This window comes from Alosa pseudoharengus, unplaced genomic scaffold (genome assembly GCF_046254945.1).
Source record: "Alosa pseudoharengus isolate Yale_2024_CS ecotype anadromous, Long Island Sound unplaced genomic scaffold, YU_APseudo_1.1 YU_APseudo_1.1_scf_2, whole genome shotgun sequence".
Lineage (NCBI taxonomy): Eukaryota > Metazoa > Chordata > Actinopteri > Clupeiformes > Clupeidae > Alosa > Alosa pseudoharengus.
Window position 1 is genome coordinate 2,026,076 of NW_027468663.1, and position 11,122 is coordinate 2,037,197.

The 11,122-nt window shown below is 39.9% G+C and overlaps 1 protein-coding gene across 1 annotated transcript in view; it reads right to left on the reverse strand.

Annotated features, from left to right (window-relative positions):
• Nucleotides 1-10,772, reverse strand: part of ttpa (tocopherol (alpha) transfer protein) — a 59,107-nt gene extending 48,335 nt beyond the window's left edge. Inside the window, exons 1-3 of the mRNA XM_076293377.1 lie at nucleotides 10,494-10,772; nucleotides 8,270-8,423; nucleotides 7,944-8,137 (exon numbers count right to left, since the gene is read on the reverse strand). Of these exons, the coding sequence (XP_076149492.1) occupies nucleotides 7,944-8,137; nucleotides 8,270-8,423; nucleotides 10,494-10,715 (570 nt within the window). The 5' untranslated portion in view covers nucleotides 10,716-10,772. The remainder of the gene's footprint in view (nucleotides 1-7,943; nucleotides 8,138-8,269; nucleotides 8,424-10,493) is intronic.
• Between the last annotated feature and the right edge of the window lie 350 nt (nucleotides 10,773-11,122).

The following is an 11,122-nucleotide window of genomic DNA, read 5'->3' on the forward strand; positions in this document are numbered from 1 at the left end:
AAGACTAGGCTACTAACTTCAAGATCTGCTTATCTTACGCACCAAAGCCAGTTTTGCGTACATGATTAAGACAGAATTGGAGAAGGGATCACATACTGAGGAAAGAATCAGTCCCCCAAAGATTGGAATTAAATGTTTCTGACTGTCAAGCTATTTTATACAGTCTATGCTGTCAAGTATTGTACTTTTGTAGGTCTACGTTTTCTCTACTGGCCCAGCCTAGGCACAAAGCATAACCTGTCGTGAAAGAAAAACACGTAAAATGTCCAACAACCTGTGCCTCTCATAAATAAGGTTGTAATGAATTGGGTGCTGTTTCAAACTTCAATATCAACTTATTCAGCCAAAGCAACGCAAGCTTTGCCCCCCCCTGAGAAATGATCTGTGACGGCAATAAATTCATAATTCACACCCATTCTTCTCTGTTGGATTTCTCACATCACACTGACATCACCTGACAGAGCACAATCTTAGCTTTCCAATGGTATTAGATACTAGGTGTGATAAACGGTTTGTGAGAAAATCAACCTGAATTGACATGAAATGTAATCCTGCACACAACTCTGGTTCCATCTCCACACCCATTACTTTCGGTGGAATATCTCCTCACAAATATCTCCTCACGAGCTCCTCACTCAACACATGGCAAACCATTATCAAAATAAACCAAATATGAGGATATAAAGCATTCATTTGTATAATAAGCCATTCCCAAGTAATCTAGTTTTTAAACTGCAGCACATTTTTACTTGGTCTCCAACTTCGGGCTGTAATTCTAATGTAATAACACCCCAAAATAATGAACTACTGCTTGAATATTGTGTTCTAGTTCATCATATGAAAATATTTTCTTCCACTTGTTTTTGAAAATTTATTTAAACTTATTACGGTACATAGAAAACATAATGAATTGCATCCACATATTCGTATGCATTATGCCTATTTTCAAATAGCCTAAAATCATGACTGAAGCCTAATTACTCTCACATTCTTAAAGTGACAGGCACTCAATTTCACCAACACACTATAGCCTACTGTAATGACATTAAAGATAAATCTAAGTCAATATAATAATTGTGTAAAATGTAAGTCAAAATAAAAATCAATATGAAATATTCAACTTACAGTAGGCTACTATGTATTTTAGCTGGTAATTACGCAGATCATAAATAATACATTTCATACATTTCAAAATGTATGAAATACCAACATATGATATGAAGCCACCTTTTCAGTGAGTGTGTTGGGGGGAGTCTATGTCGTGTAATGTCTATGATCTCCACTGGTGTGGTGGGGGGCTCCCAAATCAAATCAAGAAAGTATCAAAATTCTTGATTTATTATCAGTATCAAAACAAAAATTGTGACACACTAAAATTCTTATAATGTATTTTTCATTGGCTATGGCTCCTGACTGATGCATGAAATAAATAGATAGCCTACAGAACATCTATGATTTTGTAAATAACTATTATTGTATTGGATTTGAGTTGTATCGGTCTACAACAACACTATAATGGCACTGGGAAACCATACATACTGTTATACTTTATTCACCTGGTTTAACAACTACCACTATATAGCCTATGTAGTCTAGGCTATGGGCCCCGTGTGTCTGCCAAGGGCCCTGCACTAAAAGATTGTACTGATACCTTTTGCGCCCATTTATTATTGCCCCCCCAAATAAGCCAAATGCCCCCCAAAGATGACATCCTGGTAACCCCTCTGGCTATTTCACTGGTTTAGCTTCACTATTTTGAGATGTTTCATCAGATTCACTTCAAGCTTGGTGTCCTGATTTTATACTGTGTGTGTAGGTAGGTTGAAATGGATGAAAACTCACAAAATGTGGCACTCACATCATCCCTGTTTCTACTCAGGGACAGAGGTTTGGCCCCAGATGTGGCCCAGGGACTCCATAGCGCCCTCTTATGTCACTGAATCTTCTTGCTGGCAATGCCGTCAGTATAAAACGTGCTTCCAATGTATAAAACTCACAAAAAATGTTTTATTACACACATCAGGTGAGTGCATTTCACACACATTGGAGTGCATTGTTGGATTACAAAGTGTCCATACACAGAGTTTGTGTGTGTGTGTGGGGTGGGGTGGGGGGGTTGAAACATGTCACTTCATTGTGTCTAAAATAGGTCCAATAAAATGTCTTGTATTTATATATGAATAAATATGTTAAGAAATACAAAACAACTAAATGATGATAGGTAATAAACCTGAATTCATAAGATTGCTCATAAGACATAAGATTATTTTTTGAGAGCTGGTGTCATGTGATATGAGTTGTAACATTCCACACTATTCCCTCTTGTGCAGTGATTCAGCTATCACGTAGGTAGTCCTGTAGTTAACTAGTCATTACACACACAATGGACATTAGAAGATTTTTAAGTTAGTCCTATTTGAAATGAGTGTAACAGCCAGCCATCGGGATCTGACCTGGATACTGTACAGCAACTCAAACAATGACAGATAAACAGACACAGACATGGAGGCAACTACGAACAGCTCTGAAGGAAGGCAAATCAAGCTAACTGTAACCCCAGAGATAAGCAACCTCTAGGTAATGTTAAGGATGATCTTGAAGAAAAACATGGTTGCCTGTGTAATGGTAGCCAGCTGGTAGGCTACGTAGCTATACATATGCAGCCTATGTTGTGTAAACCTCCCTCCCAATGTTGAGAGGCTAATATAGGCTGCTTTATACTGTTTTTTTTAGCTCACTTGCTTTTGCACTCAATTCCTGATCTGAAATGCTGCGAGTTGCTGGTTTGGGTCCAGGCGAGTGCAGTAGTTTTGTCAAAATACCAAAATTATTGTTTATTTTTTTTTACTTTTTTGAGACTTTATAAAAATTTGATTTGATTTTGGGGGCCCCCACCACCTTGACGTCATCAGAAATATTGATTATAGTGTGATCATTCAAACCAGTGGCCATCCTAGATTCTGCTCAACCCTCCACACATGGAAAATGATGGCTTGTCATGTGTTTCTATTTCATATATTTTGGAATTCATATATAAGAGTATATATTTTGTTAATAATGTATAGCATTTTATAATCTGCTTATTACACGGCTCTTCACAAGGCAAGTAGAACGCTCCATTGGCTTGAATGGGATTTCCCAAAGTTCTACGGTAAAACATATAATAACCGCTGTCAATGGCAACGGGTTTTGTGCTTCTGATACGTCTTGCATATCACTACGCAAGGACTGGAACTTCATTCAAAAGTGAAAGCAGACGGTTGATCAGCTGTGTTCTAAAGAATGTTTGATTCAAGTTCAGCATGTGTTGTTGCGAACTATTTGTTTCTCAGCAAATGCCACGATGAACGCTAACAAATAGGCTAGGCTATGTAGGCTAAAGTCATGTCGTGGGGAGTTCATTATTTAGTTTTGGCAAGTAGCCGTGTAATAAGCGGGATAATGTATAGAACGCCGGTCATTATTGGGAAAATAAGTCCCTTCAGGACGGAACAAAACCCCTCCGCTGCGCGTCGGGGTCCGGTTCACCCTGTCGGGACTTATTTTCCCAATAATGACCGGCGTTCTATACATTATCCCTTACATCCCAGACAGCACACATACATCTGCCCGATGTCGGTTTCAGATCAGCATGTAATCCTCCCATATAATAATGTCGCAGGGGTATCGTCCTGAAGTCGCTTCCATGTATGTTGGCTTTTGATCGTTCCTACTACCCAAAGCAGATCCCGCTATCTGTTTTTTTTACCCCAGCTTCCATGTATGTTGGCTTTTGATCGTTCCTACTACCCAACGCAGATCCCGCTCTATCTTTTCTTTTTTTGCGTGTGTAGCAGGCAGCCAGGCACGTCAGATCAGCCTCCTGGAGCAGCGATTTTCAGGTTGGTAAATTCACTCATGTAAATTGTCAGAAAATAGGCATTGTGTCAATTGTATGACTGTTTATATATTTGCCTGCTAGGATAAGCCATAACTTGGTGTACATTACTTTATAAAGAGCTGTTTTGGGGTAATTACAACTTCGTTGTGAACTAATTCACGTTAGCTAGTTGAGCTAACACTGGAAAATATGTTAAACCTAGCTAGCGGCTATGGCGAAATGTTAACACTACAGCATCCATGATTACCGGTGTTGTGCCCCTTCTGGTTTTTCCACCTACTGGTTTCCGAGCTGTTCCCGGGCCTGTCCAGATGTCATGTATACCTATCAACAGCAGCTGACGGCTACCCACGTCGACAGATTCGCTACATATTCATAAACATTTTACTGGCCTTTGCATGTCGCACCTCAATAAAAACTGCACTGAACTGAATTGAATACCTGAGCACTACATTACGTAGGCTATTGCAACCTAGCTGTTTGAGAGCGAGATCATGCGTTTCCAGGGCACTGTAACCAGTTGTTTTAGACCCATTGTTTCATGATCCGTGCGTTGCCTGGTAGAATGTATGACAAATCCTTGCACATGGACAGCGCAGAGGTGTAACAGAAGGTAGAGTGCATGATAGTTATGTTTTTGAAGCCTAAATCAAGGTAACCAGTTGTTTCAAAATACTCAGATAAACAGTGAATCATGGCCTACTGAGTGAACACAGCGTTATGTTCTGAAAGTTACGTAGATGTTGATAGTTTAGTGGAGAGCGAGGCGGTCTCGCATGGTGATACTTTTGCTGATGAGGGTTCGAATCCAGCGCGACACAGAGAATCGAAATTAGGTTACTTTAAAAAAGCATTTTCCCCGCTGGAAAATGTTATAGTAATGTAGTGCTCAGGTATTCAGTTCAGTTCAGTGCAGTTTTTATTGAGGTGCGACATGCAAAGGCCAGTAAAATGTTTATGAATATGTAGCGAATCTGTCGACGTGGGTAGCAGTCAGTTGCGGTTGATAGGTATACATGACATCTGGACAGGCTCGGAAACAGCTCGGAAACCAGTAGGTGGAAAAACCAGAAGGGGCACAACACCGGTACAAGGACAGCAATATGCTTGGGTGTAAGAATAGCAACTTATTATTTGACCGTGAGACTTAACCCAGGAAAGGCTGTCGTTTTTGTATGGAGAGGAGTGGGAGCTAACGTTACTGTCTTGGCTGAGCTAACCTGCTGGTCGTGTCATCATAACGCCTTTGCACAAAGGAAATGCACAGATATATGCATCAGCCGAAGTTCCCAAAGCAAATGTAGGCTACGTTTCAGTCCCAACTTTCTCTAGTCACTTCCAGAGTTTGTGTTTTGGCCGGCGTTAGCGTGCTAGCCAAGTAACGGCATTAGCTCTGCTTGATTGAAATATCAGCTGAGGTAATTCTAATGGGTTTGAAATCTATTTCTCCGAGCTCGGTAGTAGTTCTCTGCATCTATGAAAATTCATTAACAGCAATCGGTAAGGGTAGACTTTAAAGATGAAAGTGTCACGGTGAATTAATTGTTGTTTTTGTCTCTTGCAGGAGAAGAACCTGATTTTTGGGGGAACATTTTCTAACAGCATTTTTTCATCATTCAGACTTTTTTAAACATTCAATAAAATTAATTGAAAATATTTCTGGCATCTTTCTTGTGTCTTTATAGATCTAATCATTTATAGCCTAGTGTAAAATGTGCAATCTCAAGTTCCGACCTAAATAAATAAAGGTCGTATAAGCCGGGGGTGGGCATAGCTTTGATGAGTCGTTGAAACATTGGCTCATTGTCGTTTTCAAGATTTGCTGACATCCCGGCGATGTCTTGTCAATGAGCAAACGCTTCCTATGCGATGTCTTCTAGACTGTAACGGCATTCATCGGCCCGACATCGGTAAGATTTATGTGTGCCGTCTGGGATAATTATTAGTGCTAAAAATATGTAGTCATTTGAATACTTCATATTGATTTTTAAACCATTACACTTAGGCATATCTTTAATGTGGTGTGAAGGTCTAATTGAGTGCAAATTGGTGGTGTGTGTAATTGAATGCCTGTCACTTTAACCCTCTATACCCCGTAGCGGCCGTCGACGGCCGTTCTGTATTCTCCTGTAACGGCCGCGGCCGGCCGCAATTCTTAAAGAGACATCTGCTACAATATAACCTTCATACATGAAATAATACAGCGTTAGTGGATAAATAAACACCAGACTTTTATTTTGACACACTTAAATGGCTAGGTCGCTATTGACATTTCTCCGGTATTTTTGAGTTTAGCCTGTTGACTGACCGGCTGAGGACTTACGGTGCCTCTGGAGTTATGGCTTCTAACAAGTGTCCGCGTCTTTTCTCATTAGAAGAGATAGTATTGATGTGCATCCACCATGTTTTGATGTAAGTGACGATCATATTGATGTAAGAAAATGACAAAATAAAAACATGAAAGTGTTTTCATGAAAGTAACGTTAAATTTAACGTTAGCATCCTCCCGTTTGTCATGACTGACTTAGCTGCCTCTCTGGCATAAAAAAAAATCGTATGGCTGTCACTGTGAAAGTCAGTTTGAGTTTAGCTAGCACCAGCAAAATATAGGCATAATTCAATGATGGGTCTTGGCCTAATTAACAATAAAGTTTATGATAAACCCATGCCAGGTTTATTTGCAGTTATATCTTAACACATAACATTAACATTACCCCTTTCTGGCATGTACACTACAGTAAAGCTAACATTATCGTTATCCCACTTACAGATAGTTATTGCAAACTACTACTTATGTATGTCTCTCTAAATGAATTTTTGTTGACTAATAACCAAAGCGGGAACCACCGTTGTGTTTTCTGCTTATGGATGTCAGGAAAATGTATTTGTATACAAGTAGGCCAATGTCTCGTCATCTTCGTGATTACAAAAAAGCCTGCTAATTTGCTACCTTCACTGATGTAACATTAACGTTAGTCTGAGACTCGTAATGTTAGCACAGGATAGGTTGAAGGTTAGTGAACGAGTGCAACAGGTTCATTATCATCAACTGATCAAGTTTAGATAAATTATATAACATGATGTGCATATAAAACAAAACGTAAATCCATGTCAGGATTAACAGTCCCTGTTGTTGGTGACATGCTTATCAAATGGGTCACGATTTCATGCGCTATTCATGGCCTACGTTAGTTCATATCCTCATCATTTTTTAGCTGTAAGGCTCACTGCCCAGCTAAATCCCAAATAAGTGCAAGATATGCCAGTCTATTTCAATGAAATCAGTACTCATATAGTATCTTGTTTCCCAGCTTCTAATACAGAAATATGTGAACCATATTTATAACTTTTTGTTAGTGAAAAACTTTGAGACTGTAAGTGAGTAGGCCTATGGCAGTCTATGGGAAACATGAATATATAATTCTTAATGGATCATATATCATTTGAAAGAGCAATTTCTAATCTTTAAACTGAAAGAAACTTACAATTGACACTTTTCATTAGATTTTTAGTTATTCTTGGTTATTTGAAATGTTTCTCAAATTGCCCTTTTCTCTTAGAATTCCCAGGAATCTGGGGCATTGTTGTAGAATTCCACTGGGGTATAGAGGGTTAAGAAATATGTGAGAATAATTATGACCGCCACTAGCGTAGCGGTCATATAGATTGTCAAAGATTCAACGATTCCCAGGACACCGAAACACCGGGGCACACGAAACTTGGTGGGCATGTAGCACCTTATGGAAAAATTTTGTTTGGTCCCCGGAGACCACTAACACTTATGTTGTCAGCATTACAAGGAATATTTCAGAAATAAAATCAGTCATTGGATAGCTGAGATATTAGACGATTGGTCATCATTACAATTGTTACGGAATTAGAACGATCGGGGACGTAAGGGTTAATCGTTTGACAGCCCCTATACCTGTAGTGGACGTCCTGCATCAATATTCACTCTCATAATTGTCAATAGGCTTTGTTTTCAGCCTGTGTCACGGTTTGGGGGACCTATGTGCTCGGGCTCGTCATCGCCGCTTGCGGTTTCATTATTACGTGAACCTACCGTGAGTACAGATGATATATGTTTAGCCAAAGAGGGGTTTATCTGAAGAGCGTGTGAAAAGCACCATCCTTGAAGATCAAAAATAGCTTTGAGTCCATGTCTTTGCGTTTCCGTCTCCCGTACTATCAGTTCTGATGTGATGAGGCTGACTCGGAATACCTCATATGCAGTGAAATGCTTGGGATTCCAACGCCCTAAGTAAATATACAAAGACAAATCACCTCGGTAATTTAATCAGAGGCTATGACAGGCATAACAGACCTAACGTCTCTGCTACAAAGACGTGACCCATTTGAATGTAATTGGGATCGACAGAACAAACTCACCTATTCGATAAATTAGAACCCTGCTTCCCGTGTGGTCCCGAGATCGAAGTACGCCATGGTAGTTGTTTTGCAGAAGACCCAACACTGACGATGGGTGCAGATTTAATGCTATTTCGGGACACTCTTTTCTCCATTTAACGTAGTTCACCAATAACTGTGGAAGACAGCACGAATGCGTTTTCGTCCTTTTAGCCTACATTTGCAAATTCCTGAATAGCCTTTCTCAATGTGGCAGACTAGGCTACCAATCTAATTTACTATCCAAATACAAAGGGCCAATTCCGATTACAAGGTTGTTTACATTCAGCAACTTACAAATATGATCTAAATAAATAGCCTACAGTAGGCCTTGACCTATACGATAATTTACCATGACGTCACAATAACAATATACATTATTCCGGGTGGCAAAAGCTGATCATTCTCCATTGGCACTACTAGTAAACAAACCCTTCATGTAATTTGACCAGGGCAGAGCGATCAAGAAAACAGAGTAATGGCTTGAATGAATGATTTTCGTCTTGCGGGGTGCTACGGGACTTCTCATTCATATTTATACGGTTATGGGAAGTCTCATTAATATGCAATGAGTCATACGTGTCTCTAGCCATGCTGCGTCCACTCTAGTTTGAACGAAGTGAAGTCAGTCGAAATCAAAGGCGAATGATGAAAATGCTACGTGAGGTAAATTGCTTGGGGAACCCACCGTCGGCCGTAGCCTATAGGCCTAATACATTTCAACAGGTAAGTTAATTCAAAAACAGACGTGGTGGATATTCAGACATAGTTAACATGAGAGACTGGCCGGTTGCACAAAACACCTTGTTCAGGTTCCCTTAAAATCTGATTTAAGGCCCCCTTAAAATAAAATCGGCTGCACAAACATATTTAGGCATAAGTATTCTACTTCGGTTTCCTTATCATTTTCCCTCAAGTATTTAAGGTTTTCTCCTTTTCTTATCTTATAAGAAATTCCGTTGCACTAACGACCTTAGCAGCCTAAATAACCACATGAGGTTCGGTTCGCCAGGCAAAACGTAAAAAAAAATGTTTATTTTGGTGCCCTGATGACAGTCAGGATAATATCTAACTAGCTAGTATTGTTCAATTCATATCTATATATGGCTTTACTGATGAATGGATAAATGTCACCGAAAATTATTAAGGTAAGATAAGATCATAAGCTTGGGTTGCAGACTACGGCATAACTTTAGCAAGCTAGTTACAATGTCCGTTGAACGTAGCCTACCAGTTGAGTTATTCATTGCTAACATTAGCCATTGATAGGCCTACAGTCAGCCTACAGGTGCATTAATAACTATAACATCGTGAAATTAAGTGTCACTGCCGTGTTTGGCTGTTATCCGTCAAACTTGTCAAAGTTAGTTATAGGCCTACTCAGATTTGTAATGCGTCATTCACTATCTGATTTTATCAACAATATGCACACAGCTTGCTATTATTTTGGACAGTCCCGTATTATCTGCATCCTCAGAAAAGCAAACACAAATTGGCAAACAAACAATCTTCGTGGTTGATACTAAAGGGACAAAACTTAAGGTGCTTTGTGTAAACGGCCCTAAGGAGATAGCAACGTTAAATGAAATGCATAGTAGCCTAGGCTAGCCTACTATAGCCTAATGTGTAAATGAACCTCAGCCTGCCATTGAGTGGTTATTTTAGTGACTGTTGCTGTTTGACTTACAATCTGTTAGATGGTGTATTTCCCTGCTATCTAAATAAAAAGGATATGATAGGGTTTTTGTTGCTCGGATCAGACGTAAGTGGCTACTCCGCCACCAGGCAGTCTTGCCATCTCCTCTGCAGCATTACTTTTGACGACGTCCACTAGCTTTAAACTTCGACCACAGGTTCCGCTGGATATTTTTTTTTTCTTTCTGAAGGACATCGATAAAAACCCTACACTTTACTGTATATCTGGCGGCACAACCCCAAACACAACACGTTTTCGTTATTGTTTCAACTTAGTTAAAACAGTTAAAACATTGATGTTGATCAATGCAAGGTCAGTGGAAGCCGCTTGCGTTCTGCCACCCGGAAGGATCTTGGAGCCTATTGTTTACAAACATTCTGAAATGCCGTATAGGCCTACGTTCACAAGTTCGAACAGCTAACATTGTTTCGCTATGGAAACTGCAGTAAATGCCCGAGTGTTAAGCCTAGGCTAGAACTTTTGTTAGACAGGGAAAGAGCTCATACTAACCTTAAATGATAAGTCAACATCAAAATCTCTCGCCCTTAGAAACCTAACTAAAAAGTGATCTGAAAGATGCAGTTCACATGAAATGTTTGCCTCTTGCTCTGCTCTATCCCTTAACTTAGAAACATACACTTTCAGCGAGTCATCAGTTAAATCGTTCACATTTTCTAAAGGTAGGCCTATGTCGCGTTCCTCTCCAAACTTCACGTCATGCCTAGACCACATTTGAAAAACTCGAATGTGGCTTAAAGGCTACCATAACCTACAGCCTGAATTCCTACTTCGCGCACACATGCATGTCCAAGTTTAGCCTTTGCCCATATTAAACTCTGACTGAAAATGTTATGTGGCAAAGGTGTTTACCCTTTCCTATCCAAACAGCAGCAGGCTATGGCTGACTAGAATAGGTAACATATTGTTACCGATTTGACCAGCAGACCACTGACCCTGGTCCTATAGGCTAGGCTATAGGCCTAACCCAGATAGCAAACTCATTATGGCCCAAATTTGGCCCAAACTTGCCATTTTGACAGTTTTGGAAGGATGTAGGCCTACGCCCCATATGGCCCAAGTTTGGCATGCCAGAATCAAAACAAAAGGAGGCCAAAACTCACACAAAACCAATTGTGGCA